General features: G+C 38.4%; 1 protein-coding gene across 1 annotated transcript; it reads right to left on the minus strand.

Annotated features, from left to right (window-relative positions):
- Nucleotides 1-17,782: 17,782 nt before the first annotated feature.
- On the minus strand, nt 17,783-20,806 carry LOC143598884 (protein VTE6, chloroplastic-like). The gene is made up of 5 exons (XM_077076982.1): nt 20,351-20,806; nt 19,329-19,582; nt 18,299-18,422; nt 18,115-18,219; nt 17,783-18,009 (listed from the first exon to the last, which is right to left on the minus strand). Exons 1-5 carry the CDS (start codon nt 20,762-20,764, stop codon nt 17,914-17,916), a joined length of 993 nt encoding a protein of 330 aa, XP_076933097.1. The 5' UTR covers nt 20,765-20,806; the 3' UTR covers nt 17,783-17,913.
- Nucleotides 20,807-21,463: the final 657 nt, after the last annotated feature.

Below are 21,463 nucleotides of genomic sequence, written 5' to 3' on the forward strand. Positions count from 1 at the left end.
GATTTCTTTGAAATTACAAGTGTTTTCGGGAAAACTTTGTTTTCCGAGCACACTTTATATTTCGGGTACACTTGTGTTCCTTCAATATACTTGGTAATTTTCAAAACCTAACTTTCCGAGTACACTGTCTGCTAGAATTTGGTTTTGAGCACACTTTGTATTATATGAAAGTTATTCGGGTATACTTTGCATAAGATTGTTGTCCGAGCACACTTTACATTTGAAAGAGTGCTCGAGCACAATCTTCATACAAGTATACTTGAATGAATGCATTGATTGAATATGTGAGTTAGTATGATGAAATTGTTTAGACTCATACTTGAATGAATACGTTGTTTGAATATGTTAGTGATTATGATTTTTAGGGTTCATGCTAGATACGTTGTTTGATAACTATATTTGATTATTTGTCTTGCGATTTATTTCTCAAGAAATCAAGTATTTCGGGTAAGCTTTCTTCATTATATCTTAACTTTAAATTAATTTACTTGATCGAGCAAGGTTTAAAAAGAGAAGTATTCGGGCAAACTTTATATTCAAAATGAACATCTCTTCGAGTAAAGTTTGACCGAGCAAGGTTTGTTAGTGGAAGTAGACCGAGTAGACTTTGGATAAATTAATTTTTTGAGTAAGGTCTTATGATTTTAAATGAGATTAAATGTTTTTTTTATATCAAGTGGATAACGTTACTGGTTGACAGCTAGTAATTCACAAGAAGACAAAAAATATTTAAAACCCACTTTCAAAATGTATAAAAGAGGGACTTAGGCAAATTTCTTCTACATTATTTCCCTCTATCTCTCTCTCTCTCTCCACTGCAAATCTCTCTTACTAAGAAAAATAACCGACTTATCGAATTCAAGATTAATCCAAACCCTAATTTTTATCACCCACTAATTTCCGACTCGGTAAGCATAAAATTTTATGTTTTCCGATCACGATTAGATTGTTATTGTGACTTGATTATGTATTCGAGTACTAACACTCTGTTTATGTGTTTAGGTTATTAATTTGTCGAAGAACAGGTTCTTGAAGATTTCTTTCTTTCTTCTTCATTTTTATAACTTGAAATTGTCTAAAGTTTTAAACTTTATGTCTAATTTCACTTTGAATATGTTTGTTTAAGTTTTACAGATATGGCAGACAACGAGCCGAAGTATGTGTTTGAGCCAAAGCATAATATGTGCACACTACTACAAGTAACACCAGAAAATGAACCGATGGCTCGAATGATCTTATGGATGGCACGGTCAAACATTAGCTTTGCTCTCACTGAAAGCCCGATTATCTACAGAAATCACTCCTTGGATTTCTGGAGATCAGCAGAGCTTATTGAATACGATAATGAAAGACGAATCGAGGCAACCGTGGCCAGTCAGGAAATACAGATCACTGAAAGATTGATCAGAAGATGTTTAAGACTGAATGACGATGATCACAATCACATCAGTTTCGATACAAAGCATCTGTTGAAGATTTTCAGAGAAACTATGGGGTATCAAGGAAATGTCCATGAGGGACAGTTTCAGAAGGGATTATTTCTAATGTTGTACAGATTTCTGATTCATCACATCATACATGGATTTGCTCTGAGAAAGGGATCATGGACTCTGATGAGTCTTGATCTAGCAAATGCCACCGTTGGAACAATCTATGATCTGCCATTTAATTTTTCCAAGATGATCTTTGATGGGCTAGTGGGGAATCTAAAGAAACCGGAAAGAAAAAGATTTTTACAGTACCCGAGATTCCTGCAGATCATATTCAATAGCACACTACAAGATTTGCCAACAATTGGAACCACCCATAAACTGCAAGATCCCGATGCCTACAAGAGAATAAAGAATCCTGGTGTTTCTAACAATTTTGATGCAAGTATTCCATTGGAAATTCTGCCTTGGTTATTAAGCCATGATCTGGCTGTTATGCCTATGCCTGAGCTGAGCTCAGAGGAGGAAGAAGGGAGTGGTGATGAGAGTGCTGGAGGAGACTCTTATGAACCATTCCCTACAACCCCACCCTCAAGCCAACTAGATAACACACTTCAAAGAAATATTGAACTAATATTGGAGAATGATGAGTTGAAGAGGAGAGTTGAGGAGGTTAGGGATGAAAATGTTGAGTTGAGTAGAAAGAATGAAGAGCTAACAAATGAAAATGAAATGTTGTTAAAAAGGTTAGCTGATGCTGAACTGATGATTCAAACCCTGATGCAGAAGGTTGAGAAGACCTCAGCTGCCCCAAAACAGGGAGAGAATATAAATGATAATGTTGTGGGTATGACTAATGCAGAGAGTATTGATGATATTGATGGTTTGAGAATGATTATGAATGATTATGATGTTAGTGATGAATCTGAAATGGAAGTGAGAGAAGAAGTAATCAATGATGATGATGAAAATGTGCTAACAGAAGAGTTGACTGATATTGTGGATGAGGAATTGACTGTAGAGAATGTGAATGAGATTGCTACTACTGAGGAACTAATAAACACTGAACCTGAAGATGATCAAGAAGTTAGTTCCAAGAGAGCAGAGCATGATTCTGAATTAGATCAACTGTTCAAGGAAATTGATGAATATGAAACTTCTGATGAAGAGGAAGATGAAGAGCAGTTGAGAAAGAGAAAAGAAAAAGGTAAAGGGATAGCAACAGAGGATGAGCCTGCTGTGTATGTTGAAAAAGATGTATCCTTTGTAGATGCTGCTGCTCTTGCTGAGAAAGAAAGACTGATTAAAGAGTCAATGGAAAGGCAAGCAATTGCCCATTCCTTGACTGAATAAGAGTTGGCACAGCAGGACCTATTGATCAATGAAGCCAATGTAGCAAAAGAAATATTTCAAGATGTGGCAGATCAAGAGGTTATTGAAATTCTGGTGAATATGAACAAAACTCAAGAGTTTGATGACTCTTTGAGAAAGGTGGTTAATAAGTTTCAGGAGCAACAAAAGCAGACTGTTGAACCATCAACCAATCTTAACACTGACATGATTATACCTGAAGATATTGGGGAGTCAATTGCATCTGCAGCTGCCAAGAAATGGGCAGAACAGGTTAAGGAGAATATGAAAAAGAACCCTGCTAGTAACTGGGGAGAAAGAAGATATGAAAAGACCTATCAAAGAAGAAAGAAATCTGATGAATAGACTGATGATGAACCAATCAGGGCAATCCCCTTGAAAACACTGAAACCAGGAAAAAAATTACCAGGGGTCCCTGATGTTGATGTCCCTGAGGTTGAGGTTCCTGATGTGAATGTTACTGAACCAGAGCATCCTGCCTCTGATGAACCCAAAATAGATGCCATGAATGACTTATCAGATGATGAAGAGGATGACTCTGAGGAGTCTGATGGAAAGGGTGATGATCACCCTGATCAAGGAGGTGAAAAAGTTGGCACAAGCTCTACTGCTGAGACCCCTCAAGCTGAAATGACTTATATTCAAAGGGGTATAATTGAAATAAATGCAGAGGAAGTCTTAAAGAAGGTTGAGAAAAGAAAGAAAAACACTGAGCACTATAAAACTTTTTTGAAAGTCAGAGGCTATCCTGAAGCTGTATTGGAAAAGTACACTGCTGAACAAATTCAAGATCTTTATAATAGTAAGAAAGAGATAGTTGCAGAAAGGTTTGTGAAACAAGATGATAAGATGGAATTGGAAGAATTAAAAAAGAAATATGATGGCATGTGTGGGTATTTGATTGAGAAAGGCATGAAGCCTGAGGTTGTGAGAAATCTGAGCAAGGAGGCAGTATTTGACCAGTATTCTAAAAGAAAAGAGAAAGAGTTAAAAAGGGTCTATATAGAGAGCACAATTCAAACAGAACTACCTAATGAGCCTCTAAAGAAGAAAAGAAGAATTCAGACCTTAAGAGATAAGGAAAAAGAGCAAGTCAAACCTGTTGAAATTCCTATCCCTCAAGATGATGCTAAACTTGAACAAGAAACTGAGCCATTTATGCCTTGGGAGAATGAGGAAATGATCAGCATCCTAAGAAACATAATGATAAACAAGAGAGGGATGACTGAAGAAGACTTTAATGTGTTGGAGAAAGAGGACTTGAAGACTCTTTTCTATCTGCAGAATGATGAATGGGAAAAAGCATTAAGGGAGGGAGAAAATCCCAGATATTACTCTGATGGCAGATTTGTGCCTGCTGGACTAGCAAGAACTCCAGGAATGATCAAAATGTTAATTGAGCTGGAGGCAGCAGGGCATGACATAGTGGAGATTGCAAACTTTCCTACTGAGATGGTGGAAGCAATATTGTAAAGACATTCAACTTGGGACCTCAAAAGCCCAAGAAATCAATTCCATTCAGACCACCAATCCATCAAAGATTGCAAAGTGGACGAGGCCAAGCAGGAAGAGGAGAATCAAGCAGCTCAGTACAACAAAGAACAAGACCACAGTCTGATGTGGATCTACCCAGAGAGCTGTACTATGATTCAGTTACTGATTCTATGAAAGTGATTATGGAGAGCAGAATGCTAAGGGAGATTGTGATCAGAAGTGACTTCCGTGAGTATAATGAAGATCAATTAAGAAGGATGGCCACACTTCACTTGTATGATTACAGGAACAGGGACAGATCAGCAGGAAAACAAATGAATGACTTATCTAAGTATCTGCAAGAACAGGCTGCTGATGGGTTCAAATTTTTGAAAGAAAAGAGAAGTTGGAGACTGATCCAACTTCACAAGTTAAAGAGGTCAGAAAAACTGAAGAAAATGGACAGGGCTGAACTGAACTACCAGATGAGAGTCCGAGATTAAAATCCTCTGTCCAACATGGAGACTTGTATAAGCTTGGGAAGATGGATGAGAAGGCCAAATTACACAGTGCAGAAGAATGGTGTCATTACAGAAGTTGAATACAAAGAAGACACTGGCCACTATGTGCTGAGGAACTCAGATGGGAAGGCCTTGGCAACAATCAAGAAGGATGCAGATCTGACATGCCTACATAATGATGATCTTACTGATATAAGAGACTTGGTGATACCAGAAGGACACACTCACTACCAAGTGCTCAATATATTCAGAGAAAGAGCAGCATATGTGATCCAGCTGAGAAGACAAGCAGCCTACAATGAGAGGAAAAGACAAATGAGATAGAATAGGCTTTCCTTTGTAATGTCTTCGGACAAACCTTTGATTATGTAATTTTTACTTATGTAATTCAATTATGAAATTTGATGTGTATTTTGCTAAGTGTAAGTAACCTTAGAGTGTTTTGGGTCAGCTGAGGTGTTCCAATCTAGGGGGAGATTGTTGGGTCAAGAGTTTGACCCAAATGAGGAGATTTGACCTAAATGAAGAATATTGAAGATTGGAATCTTCTCAACCTCCTCAGAAACTGCTAAGTATTGAACCCGGGTACACCTTGGACCTTCGAGTAAGCTTTTACTTAGCCGAGTACGAGATTTTGCCTTCCGGGCACGGTTTACTTCAAATAATCTTCTTAAGTGGATATCCGAGCAAGGTATGCCTTTTAGTGATTTCCGAGTAAGGTTCATTAATTTGGCATATCCGAGTAAGGTTCACTTTGTCAAGCAGGGTTGTTCTTCAAGACCAAGTATTTTACTCTTCCGAGTAAGGTTTGGTCAACCAAGTCCAAGAAGCCAAGTAATTGGAAGACCGGGCAAGGTATTATTTAATAATTATGGTCCGAGTATACTTGATGAGTTGATGGAATATCTCTAAGTTATATCGAGTAAGGTTCTGCTCAAGCAAGGTATGTACTCCCGAGTACGCCTTATCAATAAGTTATTCAACTGACAATGAGCCGAACAGGATCATAGAAGAACAAGGTTGCTCGTGAGGATTTGTCGAGCAAATTTTGATAAGTCCAAGAAGATTGAAGTCTACTCGGTGAATATTTTACTTAGTAAAATATTCTCTAAGTAAAGTCTACCTGGAAACTGATTCCGAGTACACTTCTATGTTTACCAAGTCTGAAGGAAGGCCGAGTACACTACGTACTCGGAGACTGAAGTTTAATGAAAAGCCTACCCGGAAGACTTGTTTTACACTTAGTATAATTTTTGAATATGTAAATTGAATATGTACTATCGTATAGGGTTTCTAGAAGGAATGACAGCTGTCCTAGGTTGGCAGGCCTATAAATAGAATAATTAGGGCACGCCGCCAGGGGACGGAGAGCGAGACACGAGAGACAGAGAGGATAAGACCGACACATTAATTAAGAGAATATTTTGTGTGTGACGGCTGTCCTAGGATTCCTCCTAAACCCTAATCGATTATCCTTTTGTATGATTAACGTTATATAAATAGAAATCTTTTGAGTGAATCCTTCGTGTGTCTTCGTATTTTGAATATTCACTGCAACCGTATGTTTGTTATTGATTCCGCCTTTAACAAACGGTCATCTTTCTAAACATAGTAACCCGTCATTAACTAGCTTGTCAACACGATTAATTTTGTGTGAGTTATGACATGATTGATTAAGATCCGATCCGAAACGACCTGACAGTGGAAAATGCAAATAGAGACGTTACTTGGTGAACATGATTTGGATAGGTATTGGAAGAAAAGCCGGATAAAATGGATAAAGCCGAAGAAGCAATTTGGAACTCAAAGGACAAGAAGGCTAGAGGTAAAATTACATTGGCTTTGACGAGGAGCGTTGCATTTAATATTATGAAAGAAACCACGGCTCGTGGTATGATGACGGCTCTGTCAAATATGTATGAAAAACCGTCTGCAACCAATAAGGTGTTCTTGATGAGGGAATTGTTTATGACAAGGATGCACGAGGGAAGTTCAGTCGCTGGTCACATTAATGATTTCAACTCAATTATGTCCAGGTTAGCTTCTGTGGGCATGAAGTTGGATAATGAGACTCAAGCTGTTATATTGTTATCTTCTTTGCCTGAGAGTTGGTCTGGAAATGTAACGGCCATTACTAGTTCAGCGTGGGCCGATGGTTTGACATTTGAGGGGGTCCGAGATATTGTGTTAGGTGAAGACGTTCGCTGGAAAAGCACGAGTGGCGGATCATCTTATGGTATGTTTTATGCTGGCAGGGGAAGGGAAAATAACAGGAGCAGTGGGAGTCGGGGGAGGAGTTCGTCTAGAACTCAGAAGAATGTGAAGTGCTGGAGGTGTAATGAAGTTGGACATGTTAAGAGTGATTGTCCAAACAAATTACAGGGAAAGGCTGCTGAGGTGAACACTGCTGAACAGGTTAATGAAGGCGTCAGTGATGACGAGGCGTTATTTTGCAGTGTGGATAGCATGGTGGACTCTTGGGTCATAGATTCCGGATCTTCGTTTCACACTACGCACAGCGGGGAGACGATGGTGAATCTAAAGGTTGGTAACTTTGGGAAGGTACGTACTGCTAATGGTGATGTTCTTAATGTTACGGGCATGTGGGATGTTAACTTGGTAACTCCATTGGGAACCGTTTGGAACTTGAAGAATGTTAGGGTTATTCCATCGTTGAAGAGAAGGCTTATCTCTGCTAGTCAACTGGATGAAGTAGGCATGGAAGTAAATTTCGGTGGAGGTAAATGGAAGGTAACTAAAGGTAATATGGTTATTGCTCGTGGAAACAGGTATGGTTCATTATACATGGTGCAGGTGCCTACTGAGGGAAGTATGACCGTCCCTCAAAACAAAGTCGGGGGTTCGCTAAGTAGAAGGGGCAGAATAAGGTTCAATTTGCAATAGTAGAGCCTGGTGCCAAGGTGATTCAATCTGAGCAGGGTCGAAGGTCTAAAACATGTCAGGGGTTTGGTGACAGTGGGAGCGCGGGTTGTGTTCTAGGAACAGTTACAAAACAACGTTGGGTTTTGAATACCTTTATTCAGATAGATAAAATCTCTCATGGGGAACTCTTACTAAAAGAGGAGAGTAGTAGTGGTTCTCGGGTTATCTCTGGAACTGATGGATCGTGCGTATCCGTTGAGATAGAGGACAGGTCAGTTTTTACTGACGAGTTGGAGCTCGGCGGAGCTGCAACTAGCCCTTCTGGTACTAGATGTTGAAGGGGGTGCTACAACTAGGTGGTAAGTCTTAGCTTGTTTATGGGAACTGGAAGCTTGGAAGACTTGTTTATAAAGATTACTGATACTACTGATGACTAGGTTGCTTTGTACTTGAATGGTGGGCTAGAGTTTATCGCAAGGCCTTCAAGTGGGAGATTGTTAGGATTAGTGAAGGCCTTTGGGTCGGGTTCGTTGGTTGACAATTAGAAGATAAAAGGGGTGGCCCGTTTAATTATGGTGGATGGCCCATTTGGAGTTTTCTTGGTCCCTACTCTACTAAACCTAATTGTTATCTATATTTACACCTAGTCATGTATTGTAATATTTTGTAAAAGTACCCTAGTTGCAGCCCGTGGACATAGGTCGCCTTGACCGAACCACGTAAAATCTCATGTCTCTTATTTATTGCTTTCGTTTGTGCGTGTGTGTTTGTGTTTCCGCTGCGTACCGACTCTGTTTAATACCTAACAGATTGCGTGCAACGTTTGTGAGTCGGCAGAGGCGGTGGTCGTGTGCTGCACCGACGAGGCGGCGTTGTGCTGGCGGTGCGATCAGAAGGTGCATGCTGCTAACAAGCTCGCCAGTAAGCATCAGAGAGTTGCTCTTCTTTCTAATTCCAATTCCAACTCTCACTTGCCCAGCTGTGATATTTGTCAGGTATCATTCCATTCCTATTCACCTTTCCAATCATTTACGACATGTTTACGGTATACTTACTGGAATTTTGGATTCTTAACTGAGTGTTTGAATTCTCTCTCTATTGATCTGATGTTTTGACATTTTGTGTGTATATTAATATTTTCTGTTCTATAAAAATCAACATTGTTTATTAAACGTCTGACTTCCGTCTGTATTAATCTGATATCATGAGTTAGGGTATGTTTAGGAAATAATTGATTGTTCTTATCAATGTATTTGAACAATGATCTAATTGTACAGGAAGCAGCTGGTTACTTCTTTTGTCTTGAAGATAGGGCTTTATTGTGCCGAAAATGTGATGTTTCAATACACACAATCAACTCTTTGGTTTCATCACATCAGAGGCTTCTTCTTACAGGAGTGAAAGTAGGTCTTGAAGCCGTTGATCAGGGTGTGTCAAACTCGAGTGAGAAGATTACAGAACCTGAAAGATCTCGTTCTGTGTCCGCAACAACAGTTCAAATGTCGGCAACGAGTGTTCAAGCTGCAGGACCTGGTATTTTGTGGCTTCGAAGATGCCACCTTTTACTGAAGGCTCTTCTAGTGATACTGTTCAACAATAGAAGGTTGATGAGTTTCTTTCTTTGACGGATTTCAATCATGATTATAACTACTTGGCCAATGAGTCATCAAAGCTAAACCGCATCAACTGACAAAACCGAAGTGATATAACCGATCCAAAGTAATAACAAGCGGTTTGGTTTTGGTTTTCTTTTTTTTTAACTGAAAATTACGGTTTGGTTTCGGTTATGCCTCATTCCAAAACCGAACCGAACTGACCAACACCAAAACCGCTCATGAGCTACAGGCTACTCGAGATCGGCTCGCTAAAAACTTGAATCGAGCTGACAGCTGAGCTTAAACAAGCTCGAGAGAGCTTCATTTATTAACCTCGGTCGGCTCTCGAGCCTATTACATATATAATTTTCAATTAGTATGTGTATAATTATAATTATGGCTATGATAAAATTACTAAATAATATATAATGCGTAATATAAAATGATAATCATAAATTTTTTTAAAAATTATTTAAATTAATTAATAAGTAATGAACGAGCCAAGCCCGAGCTTAAACACGAGTCATGAACCGAGCTCGAGCTCTTGTAAGTTCAACAAGGAAAGATCGAGTGTTAACGAACTTGGGCTCGGCTTGTTTAAACCTCTAACCGAACCACACAGATGCTTGTTAATGGATTTGTGGGGATTTTTCATACCCAAAAATTTAAACCCAGGCATGAAACCAGAAATGACTCATAGTCGTACCGAACCCATTAGTAAAACCGAAACTGAAAAACCAAAATTTTGGTTTTGGTCCGGTTTGAACCTGAAACGGGACCATACACACCCCTAATGAATGATTTGTAGGGTGATATAGGGAAGCTAGCCGAGTCAGACCGGGTTGTAGGAGCCATGGAGGTGGTTGCAGATTGCTTGGATCATGTCCCTGAAGCATCTTGGGCTGTCCCAGAGATGTGTTCACCGCCTACTGCTTCAGGGCTCTGCTGGTCAAAAACCCGCCCACATCATCAGAGTCGGTTAGGCTGTGATACTTTTGTCTCGGATGTTTGCTACTTGCCAACTCCAAAACGGAGATGGGATTTCTAATATCGTGTGACGAGGGGCGTGTGTTTGTAGAGGTTAGTTTGAGCCTTTGGAGTGTGTAGTTTTACTAATGTATACCTCAAGTTGAGGAAATGCAGCTGTTGTGAGTGGGTACTAATTACTTTTCTGTTAGTTACTTTTATGTTGTGCAATAGATGAATGTAAAGGAAGAATAATAATTATAATAATAATTCACAAAAGGAAGGGAAACCATTTTAGAGAGCATTAAATTATTTATAATAAATATGTTTTGTGCTCATAAAACTTTAGGGATAACTTTAAATGGTAATCAAGTTTTCTTAGTAGTTAGTTCCGTCAAAAGTTGCTAAAAGCCTTCTTCTAAGGTCTAGAGGTATACCTTAAGGCTCAGACCATGTGTAGTCATAACTCTCCACATCCAGGCATTATGCGTCACGTGACGCCCAGTCAGAGTTATGGTTTTTTACAAAAACAGACTGTAGTCACAACTCTCCACCCCCATGCATTATGCGCCACGTGGCGCCCAGTCACTTTTACACTTTTTATTTTTTTTAATTTTTTATCTAAAGTAAATAAAATAATAATATTTATCTAAATATTAAACTATAACCACCACCCGTTTAAAGTAAACACATATATGAAACCTATCTTCAAAAAAAAACACCTACCCACTTATCACCACCACCCAACTCGCCGGTGATCAACCACCACATCACCACCACCCAACTCGCCGGTCACCATCACCATCCATGGAAAGCTCGCCGGAAAACATCCAACCACAACATCACCACCACCTAACTCGCCGGCCACCATCACCATCCATGGAAAGCTCGCCGGAAAACATCCAACGGTAATATGCAACGGTCACTTTTTTGATATGTGTGCCTTTTGTAGCGTTTTATATAAAACGCGTCAAAAAAAATTACAAAACGCAGGGGGCGGGGGCGGTGAACCCCGCGTTATCCATCAAAAAGCAACTCACAACGCACCCAGTACGGGTGTCTCATGGCGTTAAAGCTAACCGGCAAGAGTTAACGAGTGTTACAACACTCCCTTTATGGGTTAAGGGGTGTTAAAAACAAGATGGGTTAAAATGTTAACGGGTTTTAAAATCCTTTACACGCACAATAATTTAAGAATTAAGTATACATTAAATTAAGGGAGGTTAATGGGATTATATAATTTTCTTAGGGTAAGGTGGAGTGAAATGTGGTAAGTATGTGATGTGGTGCCTATGTGAAGTTAAGAGACGTGAATGTTTATCTGGCCTAGATGTGCACAAAAGAACCGGTTCCGAATACAAACCGGTGGACCCGACCCGGAACCGGTTCCAGGTCGTACCCGGTGGACCCAATACCCGGGTTGGGTATTTATATACCGAAAGCCCTACCCGGGTTGACATTTTCCCCCAAAAATCGGGTTGTATCCGGTTCCGGTTCCTACCCGGAATAACCGGTTCCGCCGGATATTTTACATTTAATGACCTGCAGGCTAAAATAAATCCGTTGGAACCGGTTCCAACTGTAATATAGCCGTTTTATAGCCGCTGTAACCGGTTTTTTATGTCCAAAAACTATATAAATTGATAACGTATCCGTTGTTTTACCACAAAACTCATAAACACTAAAAATACTTCTCTGTTTACACTCGTTTTCAATCCCAACTTACCTACGCCTCCAGTTTTTCACTTCCACCACTTGTTACTATGGCAAGCACAAGAAGGCTTCTACATCTGTTTTTATTAACCCGGTTCGTGTTGAAGAGGACCCCGAAGTTTTGCGGGTTGTCCCGCATAATCGCAACGAGGAGGTATGGCGTAACTGGGATTTGGTTGAGTTAATCAATGGTGACCTTAAGGCTCGTTGCAAATTTTGTGGCACTTTCTTAAATCAAGATTCTAACTCTACTTTGAAAAAGCACGTCGTAAAGAAATTTTGTAAGACCTTGAAAGAAGTTCCTGCAACGGACCAAGTCGAATTGGGTCGAGATGGTACACTCTTTCGTTACAACATGAAAGCGGTTCATGATAGAATGACGAAGTTTGTTATTCAACAAGGTTTTCCGTTTAACCACTTTGGCAACGCCGAATTGACGGCCATGATTCGCGAAACTCTTCAACCGCGCTACACCCATGTAAGTCGTACTACCCTTAGATGTCATTGTCTAAAATTGTGGGAATGTGCAAAAAAAGATTTAATTGAGTTTTTTGAAACTTTACAAACTAGTGTGAGTTTAACTAGTGATGTTTGGTCGGCACCACACGGGTTACCGGAATCCTACCTTTGTGTCACCGCTCATTGGGTCGATCCGGTGTCTTGGCAATTGATGAAACGCACCATCGTTTTTGAAAACTTTCCGTATCCACATACCGCCGATAAATTGTTTGAAATTGTAGGTGAGGTAATAACGACTTTTAACTTAGAGAAAAAAAAATATTTTCTATGTCGTTTAATAACGCAACAAACAATACGAAAAATTTAGGAATAATGGATTTTAATAATCCCTATTAAATGATATTGGCCGATAATAATCCCTATTCGTTTTATCGCCACTAGCGGTCCCAAATTCAAAAAAGTTGCCCCCAATGGTCCCCCGTTAAGAATGACTTAACGTCGTTATAGTTTTTTCTGAATTTTAAACCAATGTTTTAGGGCTTTTGGTCTTTAGGAGGATACAAGTCGATTGGTGTAAAACTTAGCTCCAAAAAATGATCCAAACGACTTGATTTTGGTTAATTGTAAATTCAAACACCCTAATTGAAGCATTTTTTTTGTCATTTTAAAGCACTATTTCAATCTAAGTGTTACACTAATCGACTCGTATCCTCCTAACGATCAAAAACCCTAAAACATTGGTTTGAAATTCAGAAAAAACGATAAAGCCGTTAAGTCATTTTTAAATGGGGACCATTCAGGGCCAACTTTTTTGAATTTGGGACCGCCAGTGGCGATAAAACGAATAAGGGTTATTATTGGCCAATACCATTTAACAGGGATTATTAAAATCCAATATTCCAAAAATTTATCATAAAATATACACCACCTTGTTACGGGAATTTTTTTCATGCTCGATCTGTTGAACATATTATCAATTTGGTTGTTCAAGGTCTCGCCAATGAAACCATGGAAGCTGGTTTGAGATGCTTTAGATTTATTTTACAAGATATTTTCAAAAGTGGTAAAAGAAGACATCTTGAATACAAAAACTATTGCAAATTGGTTGAACGAAATAATTTGGGGCCGAACTGGGACGTCCCAACCCGTTGGAACTCAACTTGTCATATGTTCAAGTGTGCTTTTTTCCCAACGAGAAACATTACAAAGTTTTCATAACATTCTTGTTGATCGGTGCGAATCCGATTTGGTTCCTAAAGTGTTTGGGTAAATGTCGGTTATTTATTGGAGTATCTTGATGTTTTCAAAACCGCAACAACTAAATTATCGGGGGTTTATTATCCTACTAGTTGTTGGGTGTTGCAAGAATTGTACAACATCTCCTTGAATTATAAAGAGTTTGAAGAGAATAATGATCTTTTCCATCATACTGTTAAACCAATAAAGGAGAAGTTCCAAAAATATTATGAATGCGTACTGATGTATATAAAAATATAGATCTTTTTAGCATCAAATAATCTCTAAAACTGCAACTTCTATCGTATAATATAGTTCAAATAGCTACTTATCATGTTAAAATATATTTTCATGTATATCCAAGTCTCAAACGAAGAAACGAATGAAAAGCCGAAGAAAAATCAAAGAAAACCCAAGAAAACAGCAAAGCACACGCCCATGTTTTCTTGTAAAAGAAAAGATAAAAATCTGCAAAAAACAGACAATATATTGGACAGCTGGACACGAGGTCGTGCTTCAGAGAACATGAGGTTGTGGTCACCTTTTCAGAAAAGACAAAAGAAAATATAGCGGACACCCAAAAATACGGGGTCGTGCCTCATAAAGCATGCCCCCCCGTGGTGAGTCAAAATGTGCGATCTGACAGAGCATTAAATGCAAGTGGACACATGGACACATGGACACAGGGGCGTGCCTCATGGATCACGGGGCCGTTCCTGGACTCCCAGACAACATATAAATAGATGAGCATGTTGCATTCACTTGGTGTGCTTAAAGAGAGTTATATACGAGTTTCACTTATAAAAACACCCACTTTACACTCATATTGAAGATCTTGTGGAGAATTTAAAGGCTTGGAGGTTATCATCATCATCATCCATCATCATCGTCATCCATCACCATTAAAGAAGGAAGATTCATCCATAATTGGTTAGATTGTTCTAGTTTAATCATGTGTTTGTCATCTTCATCTCTTTTGATGTTCATAACCATGCTCATTATGAGCTAAAACTCCATTTACCATCTAATTTCCTATGAAGAAGCTTTGATTTCCTTGGTGATTATATTAAATATGTAATTTAGTTTTAGTAAAGTACATGATTATTTTGCAATTATCCTTTGATGAAAAATGTTTTATCACTTTAACTCAACAAATCAAGGTTGATGATTAACAATCATTCATGTTTACTCATGTTCTTGGAAACTAGAAATGGTAAAAAGAATATCTTGATAACTTATCCAAGATAAACCATGGATCCTTATATTGGACTTAGAAATAATGAGATTTAAGCTATGATCTATTTATCTAGTTTTGATAAAAAATTGTTAACACGATTGCTTAGGTATCATACTAGTTAAAGAAATCATATGTTAAAGAAATGTGTAATTATAACCTACTTAAATCAACCAAGGGGAGGTTGTGTGACTAAACTATAACCACCCGAAGTTGTTAGAATTAGTATTTTGAGAAATCAAAGTCAATCCTAATCTCTATACTTTACTAAACTACTTGCCTACTTAAATTGACATTCTCGTCGTAGACATGAAAATATTCATGGATAGACGTGAAATTATGCATGCTACATCTTTTATGTCATGGGGTATGTTCACTTAAAAACAAGGGGCTATTCTATCATACATTATTAAGGCAAGTTTATTAAATGCTTACTTTATAATCATCAAGGAAGAAATGAGTGAATTCTTGATCTTAGATGACAACCTTCATATAATTGATTTACTCATTTAGAATTTCTCTTCTTGTTCACCTATTATATATGTGTGTGTGTGTGTGTGTGTGTGTTATTCTATGAAAGTTTAAAAATCAACTCCAAAACAATTATCTTTTCCGATTAAGTTAAAACGAAGACTTATTATTAGAAATATTTGTGTCCACGGATCGTTACTTGGTTCTTACCAATACTATTCTACATATACGATAGGTACACTTGCCTATTTTGTGTGTGTTTAGTCTTAGTAGAAATCAATTCTATAAATTTAAAACACGATCTTGTGCGAAAACTAAATTCCATCATAACCTACAGACCGCACACACAACATCACATACCACCGATGTTTAGTTGTGTTGTCGCTTCAAACCCCTATTGGAATGTTGTCGGGGTTGAGCATTGATCGAGGAAATATATCACAACATGGGTATGCATGAGATCGACCTGGGGTTGTCGACGGAAGCGAAGGAATATTTCAACCAATTAAACTTTACGATCATTATTTTCAAATTTATGGTCCAAGCTCAAAGTTGTCTTTTGGGAAGCAAACAAAAAAAATAGGCCGTGCAAGGACAAGATTATAAATTTGATGAATGTTGTTCATGATTCGGCGGCTAAGCGGCAAAGGGGAATCACACCAACAAGTGAACTTGGTCGATATAGTGGAGCAAACTAAGTTGAGGGTGCACCGGTCGGTGAAATTCACAACCTTGATATTTTGGCTTGGTGGAAAGGAAAGCAAAACGAGTTTCCTATTCTTTCCGCCATGGCTCGTGACTTGCTTAGCATCTAAGCTTCAACGATTGCATCGGAATCGCTTTTTTCTTTTAGTGGGAGAATATCAATGGGAAAAACAAAACTAACTCCGGAGTCTCTAGAGATGTGTATCTTCCTAAATGATCATTTGGATGCGGTGGATCGTATACAACACAAGGCAAACTTTGAAGATGAAATACTACTAGAGCATCCAATCATGATGAGGTGGTGGAAGAAAGGCTTTCTTCCGGGATATCGGGTGGTGAAGAAGATGAAGACTAAGAAGAAGAGTTTGAATACTTGTAATTTTTATTTGTTTTAGTAATTTAATTTGTAACACGAACCAATCGATCCACTCTCAAGTAAGTTTTAGTTTTATTAGTCTTGCTTTATTTATTATATTAGTCATGCTTTATTTTTTATTAGTCTTTTATCGTCCACTTCATTACATTAACGACGAACATTTTATTATAAAAGAAACAACATATTACAAACATTATTAAACATAATAACTAAAATAACAAACAAGGTTTGTCATTTTAATCCCGCTCTCTACGACGATTAAACTTTGTTACCGGCAGCGGTAGGTGCTTGAGTTGCAGAGCCGGACGACTCTCACGCTTCCGCTTTCTTGGTGTTCGAACTTTTTTACGGCAATACTTATTGGTATGTTTTCGAAGAGTGGAGTTCGACCCCTCTTTTAAAAACCTTGCACAATACTTGCACCGCGCCATCTCCTGTGAGTCGGTCATAACATACAAATCATAATGAACCCAAACCTCGGGGCATCTTGGTGTGTCGATGACCATAACAACATTCTCATTAGTTGCCATTGATTGCCGGTTTAAGCGTAATTGAGATTTGAATGTGTTTTAGTGTTTTAAAAGTGGTTTATCAAGTTTTACACCAAACCTAGCTATTTATAGTATGCGTACATGTTATATAGTTAAAAACCAGTTCCAACGGTTCAATAACGGCTATATAGCAATGGAACCGGTTCCCAAAGGTTAGTTTTCTTTTAAAATACAAATACCCGGTGTACCCGTTTTTGGGTATAAACCGGACCCGGTTCCTACCATACCCGGTTCCACTGGGTTCCCATATTCTCCTACCGGTCGGGTCTTGTTCCTACTCGGTTCTTGACTTTTGTACCCGATAAAAAAAACCCGGTTCCTACCTAGTTCTTGACTGGAACCGGTTCAATTCTTAACTGGAACATTCGGGAAACTTTTAGGCGATTTTAAAATAATTCAATAAAAACCTAGTTCCGGGTTTTCATAATACCCGATTTGTGCAACTCTAACGCGGCCTAAAGTTACTCAAGTTCCATCAAGTGTGTTGATCTTGTATATTTTTTTAATAAACGTTTTATATTTTATAAGTCACTTGAGACAAATGGAAAACATAGGAATCTTGGATGCCAAACCAAGATTTATATATTTTCACCTTGTTGCTATTGTGTGAAGTTTTTCAGGTTTTCTTGATTTTAAGACATAAGAAGCGAGCATGAAAGTAGATTTATGTGAGAGTGAGACGGTGATGAAGCGGTTTAATAATAGAATTTGTTGTGCGATAGTAGATTTAATGCTACACTAGTTATTTACACAAGAATTTCAAAACTATTTTGACGGCATACCCGACTTGTATTGACACCTCTAGTGAATGATACAAATTTGAAAGAATCTCGAGTCGGTGGCTACTAACTAGCATTAAGATTAGCCATTTACAACAAACTTGAATCGGTGTTACAAAATGAAGAAATTCACTTGCAGTATACATGATTTTATGCAAGCCCGAATCGTTGTACAAATTGCTGGATCAAGATGGCAAGTATGCTACCTAGAGATATATTGATCACATTGACTGCATCATTGTTGAGCTACAAATATAAAGCTATGATTAAATTCATTAACAAACAAAACAAAAGAAAAAAAAAACTAACACATTAAAAACCTAAGGTTTAGGATTTAGAGTTTTAACTTACCCAATGGAATCCTTCTTTATCTTGGAGCACGGCTCCTATCACGCTCTCGCCAACGTTTGCGATTTGTGACGCCAACACACATACCACCGCCTCAGGAACGTTGATCTAGTATCCCATAAAACAATACATACCCGATAATTAGAACCATCGATAAAACAGTGAAACCTACGACAAAAGATGTTACCTTGCCTAAAAGGCAACCGATAGATGCAAGAAGAATAGAAGCTAGAACACCAGCAGCGGTCCCCTCAACACTAACGGCCCCTTCTGTTCCCCTTGGGACAACCTTAAATGTTGTTACCAGGTATCTGCATCATACAAACATCAAGTCTGAACCTATTGCACTTTAGTTCACCTAAAACAAATGGTAGCCCGGCAGGTAGGGCGCTGGGTCATCACGGTGTAAATGAGACAAATGAACATGAGCTACTTGAGATTGGCTAGCTTAAAGCATGAAACGAGCTCATGCCTAACCCATAGCTCAGTTCAGAAACGAGCCCAAGCATATTGTTTATCTAAATAAACATGCTAAAGCCTGCGAAGAGAACCAACATGTTTTTGTCCCTATGGCTTTTGATACCTTTGGCTCCTTGGCACCGGAAGCTATCCGTTTCCTAACCAGGGTCCAACGGGTTGTGCATAGCAATGTGTCGACTCCAAAGGGGCAGGGGTCTGTCTTTAGCAGGTTAGGGTTTGCAATTCCAAAAAGGAGTGGCGGCGCAGCATGTTGCCCGCCTACCTGCTATGTTGATGTAATATCTATGTTTCTATTTATTAATAGAATTGAAAAAAAAAATAGTAAATTTTATTACATAATAAATTATGATAAAATTAATTAAATATTTATACCTTTTTATATAAAAAAGTACAATTACAAATATATGTATATACACACACACACACACAAAAAAACAATAATTAAATATTTAATGAGTAAAAACCAGCTGAGCCCGAGCTTGAAAATAATCCTGGGCCAGATCTGCTCATTTCCGCTCCTATAGGGTCGAAATGAGTCATTAAAACATCTTCTTTACCAAATATTACATAACTTATAAACAAGTTATGACGTCAAATATGATTAAAACACCATTCTATTTTACCTCATTAGAATAAAACATAAACTGACTCAACCCCTACGTAGATAAATGGATCCAAATTGCGACTATTAACAATTTGCATAATAACAGAGATGCATAAAGACTAGGATCACTTACGTGGTTTTCCCATACGCCTTCCCTATCTCACTAGAAACTGTGTCACTCAACTTGGTACAAAAACTAGCAACAAACCCGAGCTCCCAAAGGCGGAAAAATGATTTGCCACCGACTCCGTAAATTGAAAAAAACGCGCAGATACAACCCGCAGCACTCGAACCGATCACACTCCCGGGCCCTCTTCTACCTTTTCCTTTCTCTGCTACACCTTGAGCTTCTTTTTGGGCCATTTTTACTTTGGTTACTGCGGTACCCTACAATTTATCATCTTTTATGTCAATTTTGAGCATGCCTAATGTTAATTAATTGAAGATTAGAAGGATTGTTCATTCACTAAATGTTTTAGAAGGTGTTTGAATGTGCGTTTTGAAAGTAATCTCAGAGTTTAATAATTGATTAGTTTGATCCCTAGATCATTACACAAGTGGTGGCTGTCAATTTAGTTTATCCACACATCCAAACACCCGTAACTGGCACATGAGACATAAATGATGAAACAAACAGAAAATACAAGAAATGTTCAAGATTATCGATTTAACTCAATAAAGCAAAGGCAGCATGTTTCCTTAAAACCTTCTAACAACAGAAAACAGAAAGAAACCTAAAGATTTTATAAATTCTCATGTTTAAAGAACATTTATCTTTAAAATCTACTAAGGACGGTGAAACAAACTAACTTTAGCCTCAAGATTTATACATTTTAATTTTACCTAAACTTTTCTAAATAAAGAATGATACCCTTTTCAAATCACACAACAACTATGATCACAAACATCTTAGCTTTAATTTGTGCCAAAAGGGTGTGATCGAAACCGAAAAAACCAAACTGAATCAGAGCAACCAAAGAAGAAACCCAACGGTTTTGAATAATCCAAAAACCGTAAATTTGGTTATCGGTTCAGTTTCAGCCCAAAACCGCAGCTTGCACACCTTTTGACCCGAAACCCGTTCTGACTCGTTGACCCATTTGCCATTGCATTCACCCTAAAAACGACATCAATTTTGAGCAAAGTTTTACTCACAATGATGAAGTAAACAGCAACCAGAAGAAAACCGGACGGACCGAACCCGCGCCACGTGAGAGTCCCAAGCAAGAAGGCAGAAACAATCCCAGAAATCGACAACCCGGTTACCAGAACAGGCGATCCAATTAAAAAAATAAACAAATTACTAACAACAGAAGATTGCCACGTGGGCGGTGACAATTGGGCCAACTGAATTGCACGGTGAAGAAGACCCAGATCGGGTATACTGGAATTGGTGGTGGATTGGAGTCTTGTTAATGAAATGGGTTTGATTGGGTTAAAGGTGGAAGTGGAAATTAGGGGGTTTGAAGGTGGTTTGTGGTTGCTGCGGCGGAGTGACGGCGGCGAAGAGTGAAGTGGCCGGAAAGTGCTGGTGGTAATTGTTGACGATGAAGAACAAGTTGTTGCCATTTGTTTGATGTTTGTGAAATGCCCAGTTTTGAAAGAAGCTGGAAACTTTTTTTGGTTTGGTTTGGTTTGGTTTGGTTTGGTGTTCAACTGAACTGATGTATCTTTAAAAAAACACTAGAAAAAATAGCTAAACAGCCTTTATGTTTGCACGGTTTTTTAATAGACGTTTTTTGGCAAACTTAATGATAAAAAACATTCTTTATGTTCAAAAAACCTTGCACGGTTCGTCATTTTCACTAACGAGGGTTAATTTTTCCCATTAAATCCAGTCATGTGCACATCATGTGAGGGCAATTTGGTCTTTTACCCCCATCAGGGGCTATTTACGTAATTAGTTTAAAATTTTAGTCTTTAAATAAATAAAAGTTTTCTCACTTTAACCCTCATCTTCTTTCCCAAATATTCACACCCACCAACACCACAACCAAACACCAGTGCACTACTCATCATCACTACGAGCCACCATCATCATCATCTCATAAACCCTAATCTACCAACAATGGGCTTTTCTTTTCTGAGATAAACGGAATATTCCGGTGAATCTAGTAAGCAATTCCGTTTATCTCCAAGTATTAGACCTGAGCTACAAAAATCTCACCGGAACCCTCTCACCGGAGCTTTTTACACACCCGTCGTTACAACAGCTAACCCTAGCGTATAATAAGTTCCAATGGGTACAAATTCCGGCAAACTGGGGGC

Source organism: Bidens hawaiensis, unplaced genomic scaffold (genome assembly GCF_021521415.1).
Source record: "Bidens hawaiensis isolate Kalapana, Puna unplaced genomic scaffold, B.hawaiensis_p1.1 tig00051185_1, whole genome shotgun sequence".
Taxonomy (NCBI): Eukaryota; Viridiplantae; Streptophyta; class Magnoliopsida; order Asterales; family Asteraceae; genus Bidens; species Bidens hawaiensis.